General features: G+C 36.7%; 1 protein-coding gene across 5 annotated transcripts; it reads right to left on the reverse strand.

The window, feature by feature from the left end:
- Nucleotides 1-2,997: 2,997 nt before the first annotated feature.
- Nucleotides 2,998-17,852, reverse strand: them4 (thioesterase superfamily member 4). 5 transcript variants are annotated; one of them, XM_049480941.1, is made up of 6 exons: nt 17,231-17,848; nt 7,174-7,366; nt 5,833-5,995; nt 5,512-5,619; nt 4,728-4,852; nt 2,998-4,209 (listed from the first exon to the last, which is right to left on the reverse strand). In XM_049480941.1, the coding sequence occupies exons 1-6, from the start codon at nt 17,384-17,386 to the stop codon at nt 4,157-4,159; spliced, it is 798 nt and encodes a 265-aa protein (XP_049336898.1). In that variant the 5' UTR covers nt 17,387-17,848; the 3' UTR covers nt 2,998-4,156. The 5 variants fall into 5 exon arrangements, with proteins under 5 accessions (XP_049336898.1, XP_022529211.1, XP_015461381.2 ...); XM_022673490.2 differs by lacking the exon at nt 17,231-17,848 and adding an exon at nt 8,209-8,886 and having other exon boundaries at nt 7,174-7,363; XM_015605895.3 differs by lacking the exon at nt 17,231-17,848 and adding an exon at nt 8,209-8,875.
- Nucleotides 17,853-18,370: the final 518 nt, after the last annotated feature.

Below are 18,370 nucleotides of genomic sequence, written 5' to 3' on the forward strand. Positions count from 1 at the left end.
AAATCATGGAAACTTTAAATTGAGGGACTTTGCAGTAGAGGATGGATGGGGAATACTGTAACATTACTCTGTTGAAGGTTCAATGAAAGAAAACAGATAAATTAACGAATATCTTATGAAATGAGCGTATATTGTAGCTACGTGCTTTGGGTTCAGAATTCTGATCCAGCTTTTTCGTGTTAAATATGCATTTCTGTGTACCACTTATAAATGTTTAATTACTTGATCGGATGTTGAGAAAATGCTCTCATTGGCATATTTTTCTGTGTGAAAGAGGAGAGAAGGGGGGGGGGGGGGGGTGCTGCCGTGTCACTGAGAGGTTTTAACGTTCATACCGCGGGTGGAAAAAAAGCCCCACCGCGGATATTCGCTTCAGTCCCACACAAGCCATCAACTACAGATCAACTACAGCCGCCTGGACCAGAGCTGAGCTCCACTACTCCTCACACAACCTGCTGCCCTACATACAGAGAGAGAAAGACAGACAGACAGACAGAAAGCAGACAGACAGAAAGGAGGGAGCGAGAGAGAGAGTTGGAGTAAGAGCTCCACTACTCCTCACACAACCTGCTGCCATACATACAGATAAACAGAGAGACAGACATAGAGAGAAAGAAAGACAGAGCAAATGGGAGAAACAGAGAGAGGTAAGGAAAGAGACAGAGAGTAAGAAGGAGAGAAAGATTGGGAGAGAAAGCGAGAGAGACAGTTAGTGAGGGAGATAGAAAGACAGAGAGAGAAAACAGAGACACAGAGAGCAAGATAGAAATACAGAGAGAGAAAGAAAGAGAAAGACAGAGAGACAGACGGAAACAGAGAGAGAGACAGACAGACAGAAAAAGAGATAGAATTGGAGTAAGAGAGAGAGACAGAGCACCACTACTCCTCACACAACCTGCTGCCCTACATACAGAGAGAGAGAGAGAGCGACAGACAGCAGACAGACAGAAAGGAGAGAGAGAGAGAGAGAGAGAGTTGGAGTAGGAGCTCCACTACTCCTCACACAACCTGCTGCCATACATACAGAAACACAGAGAGACATACATAGAGAGAAAGAAAGACAGTGCAAATGGGAGAAACAGAGAGAGGTAAGGAAAGAGAGACAGAGAGTGAGAGGGAGAGAAAGGTTGGGAGAGAAAGAGAGAGAGACAGTTAGTGAGGGAGATAGAAAGACAGAGAGAGAAAACAGAGACACAGAGAGCGAGATAGAAATACAGAGAGAGAGACAGAAAGAGAAAGACAGAGAGACAGACGGAAACAGAGAGAGACAGACAGACAGAAAAAGAGATAGAATTGAAGTAAGAGAGAGAGACAGAGCACCACTACTTCTCACACAACCTGCTGCCATACAGATATGCAGAGAGAGAGAGAGAGAGAGAGAGAGAGAGAAACAGTGTTCTTTTTGTATAGTTTGTACTGTTTGCTTGCAAAGTGGAAAGGGACATTTCTAATAATAATAATTAGAATTTTAAGATTTTAAGAATTTCAAAATGTCTCTAAAAATGCTGCTTCATTGTAAACAATTTAACTACAAAAGGCATACATTGTGATGCTTGGTGAACTTTTTATTAAATCAGATGTTTACGAGCTCCAACATTTCTGAGATAACATTCCCATGAAGGGTCCAATATGGGTAGCCCAAATTGGAATAAGAAGGTTTTGTCCAAAGGATCCACTTTAGACCCTGCTCACATTACAAATGTGTGCTGGGTTCATACCACCATATATACCATAGATTCACGTATAAATAAAACAGTATTAACGTTTAGTTTTGGCTATAAAATATTACCATGAGAACAAAACTTAGACAACATTGCCAGTCTGACCTTTTTTACCGATGCCAGACATCAGAAAAACATTGGACTCTAATGTTTGACAGATGTTATTTTGTTTACATAAAATTTTGGCAAAAAATAAGGTTTACTTAAAAAAAAACATTACAGACATTTTACATAAGCAAACACCATGATCTAATACCAATAAAATATCAATGCCTAACAACATCTGAATTCTATATTGTGTGGATGTTATCATTGTGAATTTTATGAATTTGGTTGAATTTGGTATTTTATATCAATATGATGTTGGTAATCAACAAAATATCAATGTTGTCTATCATGATTATACTATGTCAAAATTACATTGGCATTCCATAGAATTTCCCTCTGGGTTAATTAAAGTATCTATCTATCTACTAGACGTGGTCCTAACCTTGAATTTGGGCCACCTGACCTCACAGCTACATTCAATCAGATTACAAAATCTATCATTTTGGTGGCCAGTTTGTGATTTTTTTCTTGTTTAAATGGATTTGTGCAATCTTGTTTATTGAGAATGATTTATTTTTCTCCTTTTAAGAAATAACTGAATCAAGATAAGAGCAGTTATTCAGAGTAGTTTTTTTTATTGTCTATTCAAGCTCCCTCTCGGACTGAAATTAGGGTCCATCATTTTTTCTCCAGTGCAACATTTCACACAATATCTCTCTGAATTAATTTGTTTACATCTCAAAGGAAGCAATACATGTTCTTTTACTTCCTGAAGTTTCTGTAGACAAGAGAATGTAAACGCTCGTATCTCTGCCCAGTGAGAACGGACAAAGGTCATACCCCACTAACACTAAAGGTAACATATTGAATCACTGTATTGTCAGTGAAGTGCTAACTTCAAAGCCTCCCTATATGAATGTACCTTCTTCAGATGTGGACAGTGTGTCATTCATTACCGTAACCCTGTGGTGTTATTTAAACCTTTTTACTGGAATAATAGTAAAAGGGGGAGGAGAAGGTTTCAGCAAGGTGCAGGTGAGGTGCAGGGCTGGAAGCATTTTGTGGTGGAATATGAAATACAACATTACAAGTGAAAATGTGTGTGTAATATCAGTTTATGCTTTGTGAACAAAATTAGGATGAAACTCTTAGAGAAGATTTCAACTGTAACCTCTAATGACTAGTCATTTTTTTCAGGGGTAGGCAATATGCTAAAAACATCACAATACAAAGTGGCGTTTTTTTTATTGAAGATATTAAGATATTAAAGAAACACACATTGCAGGTAATATACAATTAAATAAACTAAGGTAAAAACATTTTAAAATGTTTAAAGGTAAAACTGAATTGGTGTTTTACAGTAAAATGAAATAACAGTGCAGCAATCCTGACTCAAATTCCTGTCTAGGATTGGTTTAAAGTGTTATAGAAATCAGTAAAGATGAATATTCTCTTTACTAGTTTTCTCGGCCCGAATAAACAACCCATATTTAAAATGCTTAACTCAGAACTGATTCAAACCTGGGTTTAGCAGTATAACAACAACCATGAAAAACATGCTTGAATCCAGGGCTGTAATATGTAATATAGTCTGACCACAGTGGTTTTATCATCCTTCCTCCTGGACGTTTTCCTTCTGACAAATTACAGCTAATCAGGACTTCTGAAGGTAATAATTAGATGGATCAGGTGAAGCTGATTATGGGTGGTACTACACTGTATAGGAAGGCAGATGTACAGAAGCTATGTAGGGAAACACTGTTGCTGTAATAAATATTTGAACAGATTAAGAGAAATATGGTTCCTAAAATTACAAAACAAGCCATTGCAGCATTCAAAAAAATACATACAGTACTGTCAAGTGTCTTAGTCCACGTGAGAAAGTAATATACAGTAATATACTAATTTATGTTGACAGATTTTTTTTTACAGCTACAAAACCTGTGTTCTTTTAACTATATTCTTCTATAATAGAATACAACCTGTTTTTTAGTATACATGTATGTATTGTAAAGTAATGTATTATTTTTCGAGGCACTACACGCATGCTGCCTAAATACACATTTTTAATTTAGCACAAATTTCATTCAAGAACGACTAAGACTTTTGCAGAGTACTGTATCTACAGATGTAAGAATTCATTTTAATAAAAATAGAACCAAATAAATGTGATATAATTTATGAGCGAATAGTCATTTGGTTTAAAAAAATACTACAAATAAAATATTTAAAATAAATTGTTCTGGAGAAAGTTTAAACACTGCACTTCACAGGAAGTCCTGTGTGGTTGTGACAGCTGGTAGTGGTAAAATATTTGCACCACTAGCTGGTCATTTCGCACAGGCACACACCCAGGTGTGCACACATCTACATTAGTGTCTGGCCTGCTATACACTTTTTGTCCCAAATACATGGCCCAATTTACCAGACAAAAATAACGCTGTGGAGAGAAAAAACAGAAAGAGTAAAACAGAAAGCATGAGATTTTTGCTATATAAACTTTTAACGTACTGCAGCAATGTGGAACACTCAGTGTAGATATTAGAATCAGTTTGAAAATGAATTTTAGAAAAGAATGTAATTTGCAGCTCTCATAATTCTGCAGAAGTCTGTCTAGAGGCCAGAATTGATGAAAAATGTTGGTGTGATATAGTTCAGCTTAGTTTTGTATTGCAGGTTCTTTCAGACCTCTTTTTCTTTTTATACATTTAATAAATTGTTTGTAACTTTTTACTGCTGAGCCTAAAAGCAACAGCTGTTGTTAAAATAAAAATGTATTGTCCAATACATTTGCATTGTTAAAAGAATACATGGCATATTATTGTACAACTAAACTACAGTAGTGAAATGTGTTCAAAGATCAAAGTTTATTTATCACATACATTGTCATGCATGGTACAACTAAAAGTGAAAAAGCTTTTGAACTTTACATGAGTGAGTGTGCGTGTCTTATTCTACCTGTAGCATCTGTGTATAGTTTAGATTCATCGATGCTGGTCATCCTACAGGTTACGAAGATCTTTCTCCCCTCCACTTTATCCACAGCACTATGAATAAGGCTGACGCTACCTAGAGGTACTGGGCTGTTTGGGAACAAATTTCAAGAATCAAAGCAGTTTAGATTTATTAGTTGAAGTTAATTTACACATACATTTATTGCATAACAAATAAATCTGCACAAATTCTAACATACGTTTCTACTTTTCTTTTAGTTGTACTTTCTAACAAAATTGTAAAACATGTTTTTTTTTTTTTTTTTTAAACACCACTGTGTCATAGTATTAGAGATGACACATCAATAAGTGTGTGAGACATCTATAAGATGTTTATCTTAAGTCAATGCTTCAAAAGAAAACATTATATCAGTATAAGAAAAAAAAAACAGGAAGGTTGGGCCCATGCATTCACAGCATTCAGTTTTGGTGAGCCCTTGTTTCACTGCAGCCTCAACTTTCTGTTCTTGTCTGATACAATTGATGTAAACATAAATCTGCATGCCTGGACTTGTATGATTTTATGCACTACACTGCTGTCACCTGATTGGTGGATTCGATAAATTGAATGTGTAGGTGTGTGTCTTTCTAACAGAGTGATGGTTTAGTGCATATTTTAAGTCTATTCGTTAGAATTACTATACAATTAAATCAAGCAACTACATCCATGAACTCTATATTATCTAGCAACACTACAAGCATCTTTATTAAAATCTTCAATTTAAATACCATTACAATGATTTGTTCACCTGCGAAAGTTGAGGTTCAGATTGGCAGTCAAAACTCTCCCAAATAGCATAGAGAGAGTGGTCGTCACAGTACTAAACATTGTGGCTACTGCTCCTGCATGCACATACCTGTGGTAAAGACAACCAGTCTTACATCACTTCTTATGTTACATCCAAGATAATTTTTTGCACCATAAGGACTACAGATACAACTGTACTGTACAGTAATATGCACTGGTTTTAATAAATACCTCTATATTCTCAATCTAGAATTACTTAATCTCAGTTACATCACAGCCATGTGAACATTGTGACAATCGATTACTTGATGCTTTTTCTTACCCAGGTGGTCCCTCCAGTAGATGTCCACTCTGAAATACACACACACACCTCCTCTCCTGATCATTCATAAAAACCACATACTCAAACGCTGCCCCCTTCTCCTCTACATTCCTTGTGAAGAGACGAGCTCTTGGGTCGATTGTTTTAGGACGCTGTGCTGCTACTGCAAAATAAAAGAAAGAATATTTTTCTACAAAATTTGTCTTACAGCAATGAAATTCTTGTTTATATTTATGTTGGACTGATCCAGAGCCCTTTATACGTTAATCACTTTATACAGGTGGGCAAATGTAGTGTTGGGAGTCTTGCCCAAGGACATTTACTGGTGTAGCATGTTGTGTTTGTCTGGCCACATCAAATCAACTACAACATCTGATTTTCACTTAGCATTGACACATTAACAAAACAACAATTCAACAGTACTTAAGCAGTGTTTAGCAATGCTCTTGGTCTTGTTAAAATAAAACAGGTCCTTAATCACTTCTATTCCTGCCTAAAGATGATCTGAATATGTTCAAACTGTAAATAAAAATCAGGTAAAACAAGGATAATTTCCAGTCCAAACAGCATAGAGAATCAATCATGGTAGCAATTGCTCTGCTGTCCACATGCCTGTGGCACAGGAAATCAGTCTTACATCATTTCCTGTTCATGTTAAATGCCAGGGGATTCCCACTTTTCTCACAGAAAAGGACCACATATATATTATATGCATTGGTTATAACAAATAACTTGCTGTTCTCAATTATTATTTTTTTTAACAATGTTCACACTAGAATTTAGAGCAGGGTTAAGGTTAAGAAAAGGATTAGGATTAGTTTAAGAGTTGTCAAAAGTCAAAGTCCAAGGTTAGGTTTAGCTCAAAGTTTTTGGGCTCAGCTTAAAGTTAGAGTTCAAGAAAATGTACTTTGAATCATCTTTGTTGAATCTAAGTTAAACTGAGGTATGCATCTACAGTGAGCCATATATGTATTATTTATCAATGCCTTACAACAAGGCATTAATAAAAAAAATAAAGTGTCTAATAATAGAGGACTATCCACCTATATTAGGCCTGTCACAATAAAATATTAAGCATCAGTTGCCACTGATGGGCCATAAGCAAGACTGTCAATATGGTTAACAAATGGACATAACCTCAATAATTTTGGCCGACCACAATATTTTGTTTACTTCGCAAGAAAAGCACATTAACAAAAATGAATATATGGTTAAAATAAACATGGGTTATCCTGACAGGCCTATTTTTTAAAGAATGAATAAACTAACATCCTTTTGTTACTGCTCCAATGGAAGCCTAGAAACAAATGGCCACATAAGACAATGTCAAGCATAAATCACCTATGCCATGTTTGAGAGTACGGTTGTAGCTGGGCAGCTTCTGCCAAGGTCCCGTCTTCACCTCGCCTCCATCAGTCCTCACTTCACAGAGTGCAATATACTGATCATACAGTTGTCGCATCTCTGGGCTCCATGATTCATTGGGCTCACTGTAGTCTTGCAGATGAATATTGGAAGGCCACAGTGACATCTTCTGGAAGAGCAATGGCAAAACAGACAACCATGGATGACATACAAATCACTAAATTGTACTTTAATAAGTACTAATGAAGACTTAAATTTAAGGACAAGTAACAACTCAATGAAAACAGTAATTCACAGTTTATACACACGATTACCTCATGGGTGTTTAGAGCATGCATAGTCGGATGACAGGACGCTGTATGGTAAAAGGTTTTAGCCTAACTTAGTCTCAGTTTTTACTAGTTAAAAGATCTCTGTAATGTAGTTTTTTCTATTAGAATCTGCTCTGAAATATTTAATGGTAATGTCCCCATAACGGCATCCCCATAACGTAATTTTGACTAGTCTTATTTTACCATTCATTTATAAGAAATCTCTGTGTAATTTATTATTACAGTTTTACAAGTAAAAATCCAGTTATAGATATACACAATCACTATTTACTAGTACAAATTGTACTACTTCCAGATATCTACAAATACAATTCGTAACAGTAACTCTAGTTTTAATTATTTGACGAGTGTGTAGACATTTCAAAGGCCATTTAAAAAGAAAAGCAGTTTTGAATATTTACATTTATATATATATATATATATATATATATATATATATATATATATATATATATATATATATATTACTAGATAAATATAACATGAAATTCATAACACAGTTCTTGTCACATGTAGTTATATATTAACTTTTACGTTTGTTTATTTAAATTGAATAGGATAGAAGACTATACAGAATTATCTAGCTTTATTTGCTGGAGTGATTTTTTTATTTTAATTTTTTTGGTAAAATGGCCTGCTATTACACTGTCAACACAATAAACTACTAGTCTAATCTTACCGAGAATGGACGAAGGCTCTGGAAGGCTGAGGGAGATTTCCATAGTGCTCCAAATCCCTGAATCTGTAAAACGCCTGAAACGCTGTGACCGGAGAGCGAGCGGCTAAAGCTATGAAACACTCTCTGTGCCTGTAAACCGAGTCTCATCATAATCATGATGAATAAAGCTCAGTTTATTACACACTGACACACTGAACTAACCTACACTACTGAACGCTAGGAGCTAGGTTAGCTAATGAACTAGCTGGCTAAAGTTAAAGTACTTTAAGCTGGCTTAAAGTAAAAGTCTATCTATCTATCAAAAATATACATAAATCCTAACTGTAGTGTGTCACTGTAGTATCAGAAGTGTTTTATAACAAATTAGACATGAGATAAGTTACAAAAAGACAAATTAAATAATCTAAAACTTTCAATCCCCCTCTGTGGTAACTAGCTCTCTAGCGTTATCTAGCTAAACTAGCTAGCTAGATACATTTCCTCCAGCTCAAGTGGACAGGCATGTTTAATTAATGTTTAATTAATACACAACATTTAGAGATCTGAATTTTTTAATCTGAAAATGTACAAATCTAAATTTCTAAATCTGAAAATTTACGAATCTGAATTTTTAAATCTGAAAATTTAAGGATCTGATATTTTTTTAATCTGAAAATATATAAATTAGATTCAAAATTTTAAATATATGGATCTGATGTTTTTAATCCTGGTAATTATTTGAAAAGATAAAAGGAAAGTTAATATTTAACTTTATAAACTACTATCAAATATTTTTAAATAAGTAATAAGTTAGTAATAAATAAGTTTATTAAAAGTGGGATACATTTTGTCAGATTTTAAGTGGCATACTATTTAAGCTTTCTGAAAGTAAATGCACGTCTTTGCGAGGGAACGCAATGTCAATATAACATTTTTAAAACACAAGGACCTTTAGTTTTTTTATGCTTTATTTAAGTATATTATACATAAACATGACTTGACCATTTAACAGCAAATGAGTGTAAAAAAAAATATCAGATGGAGGCCTCACAGTGCACAGATCTAGCTATAAATAGTTCCTGTTATTTCCTGCCACAAGTTGTATAAATTCACTTCCAAACCTTTAAACCTTTTAAAATTAGTTTTGTAATGTAATCAATATAATCATGTCATATTTAATGTATACTATATTTAAAAAGCTTTCTGGGCTTTAAACTTGCTCTAATCCTAACCTTAAACCTTAAGCTCCTAATTCTTTTATACACACTGTTTTGAGTTTCACTCTAGTTTAAGGTATAAATATACCCAGACAAAGAGGCAAGATATTCCTATTAGGCAACTATGCTAAATATAAGAAATAAATATTGTTTTCTGTCTACGTTTTATTGTGTTCTGCCTACGTATATCTATTTGTGGCCTTGTTGTATTGTACATATCATGACTCCCATTCTAATATATTATATATCTATTTTCTGTACTTGCTGTAATTTTTGGCAAGGAGAGTAATTTAATTTCAATTCTCTGTATTTCCTGTACATATGCAGTATTGACTTGACTTGACTTGAATCAATGCATCAAATGCATTGCATAAAAAAGTATAATAAGGACAAACATAGGTTTTAATATTTTATTTGCATGAAATGAAATAAAGTTAAACAATGTACTACAAAAATAAACTATAATCAAATAACCCTTTTATCTCTTTTCAGCATCCGGAATGTCACACAGAAACCACTCAGGCTGGATCTCCAGGGCACTGGTGTGGCAAAAGCACTCCTTGGTAAGTCTGGCAGGGATGTTTTTTTTTTCGGATACTCCTCTCAGTCTTTGTCCTTTTTTTTTTTCTTTTTTTTTTACACATGATGTAAGACAGAAGTCATGGGAGTGATAAGACATGCAGTATATCTATTGTTCTACTGCTCATCAGATCTGATTTGGGACGGACTGTGTTCTTCTGTGTTTACATGGTAGTGGTTGACAACTTTACAATCCTAAAGGATGGTTAAAAGGCTCTGTCACTTCTGCTATCATGATGGTTTTAAAACTTTTGCAGAGTAATTTACAGTAACAGAGCATATTGATATTTAAAAAATGCATGCAAAACACACAACTATACAGAACAGATAACATTGCAGAATTTGGTGAAATATTATTTTGAACTGTTCAGTGATATTTGTTGCATTAAAGGAGCATTAGTTGAGTTTCTTACGAATTAAAAAAATTAGAAAATGTAGAACATAAAAATAAATTAAAAGGTCAAAATAATGTTGACAACTGAATCAGCATGTGTTTTCAAGTAGATGCCTGAGAGCAGCCCAAGCTTTATCCATGTTTGCATGAATCTATCAATCTGCATAAGGTATCCCCGTTACTCCACCCCCATTTCTGACTATTCGACTAAAACCAAACCAAAATCAAATTTAAAAAATAGTTTAACTCTGATAAAAAAAATAAAAAAAACTTTTAGACACCCTTGCAAAAACAAGACAATCTGTTAGAGGGTGCATGCAGCATTATATATATATATATATATATATATATAAGGTTATGTTATGTCAGCGCAAATCTGAATTCTGGTATATTTGGTACATCGATTCTACTTTTAGCCAGAAAAAGCTTGAAATTTGGTTTAACATGCAATAACAATTGAATTAGTATAGATATGTCTCAGTCTGGCCACTAACCCTGCGTTCACACTGGAACGCGACGAGTCGCTTGTGTCTCCCAGCGTTTGTCGCTTGTGGGCGTGTCAAGCTCAACGCCCGCGTTTATCATGGTCCAGCCTCCGACAAGAAAAAAGGCACAAAAAAGGAATGGCTTGGCCACTTTATTCTCCAGCTATAACTCCCAAACTTGCTGGACTCTTGTGCGTTTCTGTGATTTAACTGCGCTGGAAACGCAGCCGTTCCCACAGACTGATGTGGGTCCACCCCGTTCAACAGAAAGAACCGGGAAAGAAACTAGAAATTCAGAGGACGTCGAACCGCCTTGTTTGTGATTGGTCCAAAGAAAAGCTAGGAGCCAATCGGGTTAGAATGTCGCTTCACCGCGTCATAACTCATTTGCATAGAGTTGAGAAAAATTCATCTCCGTGTCGCTTGTCGCTCTGTCGCTCTCGGTGAATTTACACTGCTCCGACGCGACAACGCACACGGTCGCACTACCCCCTCCAACCGGTCGCATGTGGGCGTGACAAAGGCGTTCCCTGCGTCGTCCAATTGAATCGTTTTAATAAATGGGAAATGCTTTTTATATAAGCTTTTATTATTTCCAATAATTAATAAATATAAATGTGTCTTTATTGATATAAATGTTTGAATGAGCTTCATTACACTGTCTAGTGAGCAGTATATAAGCTGACAACAGCAATTAAATTACATATTAATATTTTAAAAACCCACCAGAGACTCCAACAATCACAGCAGCCTTTCTCCTCGCTGACAGACTCCCTGTGAATCAGCAGGGATTTTATAAAGAACAGGGAAGCCTGAAACTTCTCTTCCAGGCTTCTCTGGACGCTTGAAAGCGGAACTAAAATGTTTTCATGCGCTGCGCTGAGGACGCGTTACAGGCCAACACCTGCTCTCTGATTGGATAGACGCATTGCGTTGGACGGACTCATTTGCATAAAGTTCAGCTCGGCTCAACTTTTCATCGCATCGCATCCCCCGCTCTCGACGCGTCGGACCCATGATGCACCGCGCGACTGCGTCTGACGGAGGCGGCGCTTCCCATTGAAAATGAATGGGATCCGTCGCTGTGCGTTGTCGCGTCGGAGCAGTGTAAATTCACCGTCTGTCGCTTTGTCGCCTCTCGCGTGTCGCGGCGACAAATCGCGCCCTGCCATAGGAAATGAATGGTCGCCTGTCGCTTTGTCGCTTTCCAGTGTGAACGCAGGGTCAGACTTTTTTTCTGAGTGACATGGAATGTGTCAAACAATGACCACATCAGATTCAGTTGACTGAATCAGTGACTGCTGTTTGCCAACAGAATTTACAAGTGAAATAGGACAATTTTGTGGAATGTTTTGATAGCTATTTACCTAATAGTAAATAAAGGAGAATGTCACACATCAGGTGATCATAGACTAGTCAAATATAAATATGTCCTAATTTTAGATATAAATATTAATGTATAAAGAAACATACTTCTATTTTGCTTGTAAACACTATAAAATCATATCATCCAAATCTTGTTGGAATGTGCTTAAATAGTGTTGCTAGTGTTGAAAATTAGTGCTAATGAAAATACAACAATTTTGTATTGTATTTGCATTGATTAGATGTATAACTGATGAATAAATGATTGAACAAAATTATTTATAGTAAAGTATTATCTGGTCTCAGAACTTTTATTCTGAAATTCGAACTCACAGGAAGAGTAAAGCAATACCCTACCAGCTCTAACTCTTTTGTCGAAGCTCCAATTCAGTTGAGCAGAGCAAGAAGACATTAAAATTTAAAAAGACCAATATTTAGTGAATAAACATGCAATCTGTTTTTGGGTACAACACAAAACCTGTCCCTCGACTGCCCCCTTATAAGTTAATACTATTTCTGGTAAAAAAAAAAAATAATAAATACATTCAATCAAATAATAATAAAATAATAAATAAAGTATTTTCTAAAAAAAAAAAAAAAAAACATTCTAAAGCAAGTTTTATCATGGCACTTCACAGAAAGTCGCATGTTTGTGACAGCTGGTCGAGGTTACATATTTGCTTCACTAGCTGGTCACTTTACACACACACACACACACACACACACACACACACACACACACACACACACACACACACACACACACACAAACACACAAACACACAAACACACAAACACACACACACACATACCCAGGCATGCACATGCCTACAATGGGTATGTACCTGCTTATACACCTCAAGCTCCAAAAAAGCTGCCCAACTTAACTGATAAAAATAACACTGTGGAGAGAATGAGAAAAAGGGTGTAAGACAGAAATATTGCTACAAATACAAGTATTATAATTGTTTCAGATTTTAGTTTAGCTTTATATCTCCACCTTCCCCCAAAAAACAAAACTACTACTTTGCTATATAATGTTTTTGTATTGCAAGCAAGCCCTGAATGTGACTATTTAACTGTATGTCATTTATTTTAAGAATTATATATTGTTTGAATGAATCTTATTTTCTTAAACTGAAAAAAGAAACAGATTTTGTGGCATTAGCACCACTGGCAGTGTCATGGGCACCTAATGCTCACTGATGTACAGGCTCTACCTCACAAATTACAGGACATAAAGGACCTAATGCAAACATTATTTATGGGGCCAGATACCGCAGAACACCTTTAGAGGTCTGGTGGAATCCATGCCTCAGCACAAGGGGGTCCTACTCTTAGACAGGTGGTCCTTTTTTATTTTTTAATGCATTTTTGTGTAATGGAGAGTAAGAGACTTAATTTACCTGTAGCTTCTGTGTGCAGTTTGGATTCATCGATGCTGGTCACCTTACAGGTTGCAAAGGTTTTTCTGCCCTCTACACGATCCAAAGCACTGTGAATCAGGACTACAGTACCCAGTGGAATCGGGCTATACAGGAACAAATTGCAAATTTAAAAAGAAATATTCTTTAGTAGTAAGTAGTAAAATCCTCACATCCACGTGAAGACAATTTGATCTTGAGATCAAAGTGCATTTAAAAGAACAATCTGTAAAAATGACAGAAAACGTGTAAAATGGCTATATTAGTCCATTTTCAAAACACTGGAGAGAGGTGTCTGCCATGCCCCCTTTTCCCTAGACCTGACACGCACATGGATTGCCAGATTAAGGGACATACCCACACAAATGAGAGCAAGACAAGTTCAAGATTTTTTTGCAATAGCAATGTATAATTGCATTTGTAGCTAAATTATGTCAGTTAGAATGGAACTTTCATTGTGACTAATGAGTTCACAGTAAAATGTTATTGCATTACAGCATTAGCCAGCATGAGTCTGGATCACTTTACTCATCTGAAATTCTCTCCTCCTTGCTAACCCAGCTGCATGCAGAAAATGAGTACTTGAACGTTGAAACTAATTAAAATCCAAACCATACTAGTAATTTTGATAAACCTAGCTAAAATGTGCTAACCCTAGCAGAGGCTCAGTTCATACCTGTTTAGGACACATTTAACCATCACAACATCTGTCTTGTACTCCTTCTGGGCTCTAAGCTGTCATCATCTAATTTTACTTGCGCTTTACTCTGTCTCTGGTCATTTATGTACCATAACCGGCAACCCTGGGTATGGAAATAGGACTGGGTAATGGACAAAGAGAAGGATCAGATGATAAAACACAAACAGATTATCCCTCCACCACCAGGCTACGGATGTCATTTAGCACAAACTTGCAGAATACACCTAAAGGTGGGTCGAATTAAGATCTGATCATGCTCCCAACACATACACCAAAAGCCACAGGAAAGGATACTAGTTCCTGTCCCATGACTATTGGCATGTTACTGTAAATGCAACAAACATTCTGAACCGCTGAGTCACTTAAGAACTCTAATAATGTTCATTTACCTGCGATAGTTGATGTTGAGATTGGCAGTCACAACAGGCCCAGACAGGTAACCAGTCATAGTGCCTGTCACAGAATCCATCATGGTGGCAATTGCTCCTCCATGTACATGCCTGTGGCACAGAAAAACAGTCTTAAATCACTTCCTATGTTACACACAAGGGGATTTCCTTTTTCTTACATTGTCATTGAGAAATATGCACTGTTTATAAAAACCTCACTGTTTCTAATTTAGCTGTAGGTAAATCACACTCAGTTATACGTATGTAACAATGTGAAATATAGTAAATTATGTACTTTGATTTCTAATAGATTACATTATATTTGGCAGAAATATAATGATGCTCTTACAGATGCTCTAACAGATGTTTTTATGCTCACCCAGGTGGTCCTTCCAGTAGATGTCCACTCTGAAATATACACACACACCTCTTCTCCTGCTTGTTCATGAAAACTACATACTCAAAAGCTGCCCCCTCCTCCTCTATATTCCTTGTGAAGAGTCGAGCTTTGGTCTGGATCACTTTACTAAGGTACACTCCCCCTGTAACATGAAAAAGGACGTATTTTTATTATAGTTTCTTAAAATGACATATTTACAAATCTTCATTTCAGTTCCCTTGATTTTCCTTCACTGAGGGACAGCCCTATCCACTAGGCTGTGAGGATGCTGAACTCTCTCCCTGCTCTACCCCCTATACAGCACACACACACTTAGCATCGTGACCCTCCCCTCATCCCCCCTTCCTACCAACACAGTACTACTACACCCCACACCTGCACTACTACTTATACTTGCATTGTCATACCCACTTTAATTCCCCCTACAACTGTGAGTTTTAAAGAACTTTACAAACTTGTTCACTTTATCAGCCTTAAGCTTTATACCTCTATATTTGTATTACTTGTTTACAGGTTCTGTTGGTACTTGTATTGTCATTCCCTTTTAATCCCTCCCGCTCCCATCACTATTGCACTACTGTTTAGTGTCTTTTGTCTTATGTATGTCTATATCTGTGTCCTTGTTGTATTGTACTTATAGTATCTCCCATTTTTTATATTTACAATTTTATTTTCTGAACTTGCTGTAACTTTTGGGAAGGAGAGTAACATAATTTCAATTCTCTGTATGTCTTGTACATATGCAGTATTGACAATAAAACTGCTTGACTTGAAACTTGACTTGTCCAAAATACACACTGATTGATTCCACAATACTGCAGCCACTAAATAAAGCATTAACTGCAGTAGTTAAGGCTTAGATAACCATCCTATAGGCCAGATCTTTGCCTGCAGATCAACTGGCATACTTTCCTGGACAGCTGGCAGCCAAGGGTTGTGCTAGCTGGTCTGCAGGCTCAGACCCACAAAAGTATTCAACCCCCTTCAAAATGACTCTTATCATTACTAAACCAGTATCAGTTTGCTTCTGCAGTCAAGAGATTACTCCTATGATATCTGTGGAAAGTGGGGCAAAGGTGAAAGTGTGATATGTAAATCACCTGTGGCATGTTTCAGAGCACGATTATAGCTGGGCAGTTTCCGCCATGGAGCCCTCTTCTTCTCGCCCCCCTCAGTCTCTCTCTCTCCTCCTTCAGCCTCGACTTCACACAGTGCGAAATACTTATCATACATCTTTCGCATCTCTGGACTCCATGAGTCGTTGGGCTCACTGAAGTCTTTGGGCTGGGTGTTAAATGGCCATAGGGACACTTTCTGGACAGAGACAGGTAATACAGACAAGAGTGGAGAAGGTTAGATCACTGAATTAGACTGATAACTGAAAAAATCGAGAGGTGACATATGTATCACAGAGCTTTTATAAGATGCATAAAGTTCCTTACAGCACTCTCTCTGATCTTCATCTTAATTCATGAAGTCTCAGAAGTTACATATAGGGTACTGAACATCCTGAGAGCATTACAGGATAGTATGTGAATGTGTGACTATGTGACCTTATTTACAGAAGCGTGATGGATTTTTTGCTTCTACAGCTCTGTTCTATTATGTTCCATTCATTATAATTATTAGTATAACAAGTGTTTTACAATCTATATAACTCTTTCCAACAATTTCCAGAACAAAATGTTAAAATGCAAGTTATGAAATTGTTATTGAGTCATTTACATTACATAAGAATATTTTTTAACCTAAATAGATTTACTGTCAATAAGAAAAAGAAAACATGAACAAGCAGCTCACTAAATGTATCTGATTCAATTAAGAATTTGGCATCAATATAACATCAAGGCTCTTATGGAATAAGCTTATCTAACTACATTAGTATTATAGGTAAATTCCATCAGTACTAATGAAGATTTAAATAGAAGTACAAATAGTTACAATACAACTCCTCCATTAAGAAATAACAGTAATTCCATCATACACGTGGTCAGCTTATGGGTGTTCAGGGGACTCAGAATCAGGTGACAGAGCACTGTGGACCTGTGGACACAACAGCACAATGAACAAATCACTGAGAACAATCTTACCGAGAATGGACGAAGGCTCTGGAAGGCTGAGGGAGATTTCCACTGTGTTCCAAATCCCTGAATCTGCAAAACGCCTGAAACGCTGTGACCGGAAGGCGAGCGGCTAAAGCTAGGAAATGCTCTAACTGCGTGTAAACCAGCTCTCATCATCATCATGATGAATAAAGCTCAGTTTATTACACACTGACACACTGAACTAACTAACACTACAGGAACTCTGAACGCGCTAGGAGCCCCACACACTCATCTGGATCGGATGATGCTGAACCCGCTGAACCCGAGATAACTAGCCGGCTAAGCTCATACATACAGGTAGCTGCTCACTACATATAAACACTGTGGCCTGTTCAAACACATGCACCACGTGCCATAGACTCACTCCAATGCTCTCTGCGTTACTCCAGTGTCTGAAGTGTTTGCGTACACTATTTAAACATAACATAAGCGACGGAAGCGCTGCGGCTGCATCATACGACTTTCAGAGCCGGGCTGAATGACATCAGTGCCTGAGGTTACTACTACTTCCTGTAGAGGGAGCAGATGGGCTTCAGTTCCACTTACACATACACACTACACCCTCCTCACTTCCCCTAGACACTCATAGTAGGGAGAAGTGTGCGTGTCTCCTTCACATGTCATAATTATTTGTTTAGACCCCCCTATGTAACATAAAATATTATGTAACCCTGTTGAAATGCTGTTATTTAAACACGTTTTTAGATGATAAAAAGTTACAATACTTTATTAGTGTCACACATTTTAATTCACTCATTGTACATATACAAACTGGAAGGAAATTTCTTAGTTGTAAAAATGCTACTGTTAGAAAGCCTGTTCATTTATCTTTTAAATGGTGAATATGTGGGATGCCCCCATCAAACAGTTTGTCAAATCCTTCAAAACTGCTTATTCTGCCATTTCATGGGGCGCCCACTTTGCCGCCTCTCTCTGGCATCCTCCGTTATATGAAAGTCAGTTTTTAATTTGGCACCAAATTGGCACCTAATTAGCAGAACCTGGGCGAACCAAAGGCACAAAACAGGTGTCAATAAAAACAGTAAAATATGCTGTTTGCCAATAGCAGATTTGGCCATTTTTTCATGGGTGCAATTCACATTCTCAGCTCTGTGAGATTTAAAA

The sequence above is a fragment of the Astyanax mexicanus genome, chromosome 6, assembly GCF_023375975.1.
Source record: "Astyanax mexicanus isolate ESR-SI-001 chromosome 6, AstMex3_surface, whole genome shotgun sequence".
NCBI classification, from domain to species: domain Eukaryota; kingdom Metazoa; phylum Chordata; class Actinopteri; order Characiformes; family Acestrorhamphidae; genus Astyanax; species Astyanax mexicanus.

Coding starts and splice junctions, on each gene's coding strand:
- them4 (XM_022673487.2), bottom strand. CDS start 17,386: ATGATGATGATGAGAGCTGGTTTACACGCAGTTAGAGCATTTCCTAGC. Junction 15,283..16,240: donor TGCTCTGAAACATGCCACAG/GTGATTTACATA, acceptor TTCATGTTACAG/GGGGAGTGTACCTTAGTAAA. Junction 14,852..15,119: donor CTACTGGAAGGACCACCTGG/GTGAGCATAAAA, acceptor TCTGTGCCACAG/GCATGTACATGGAGGAGCAA.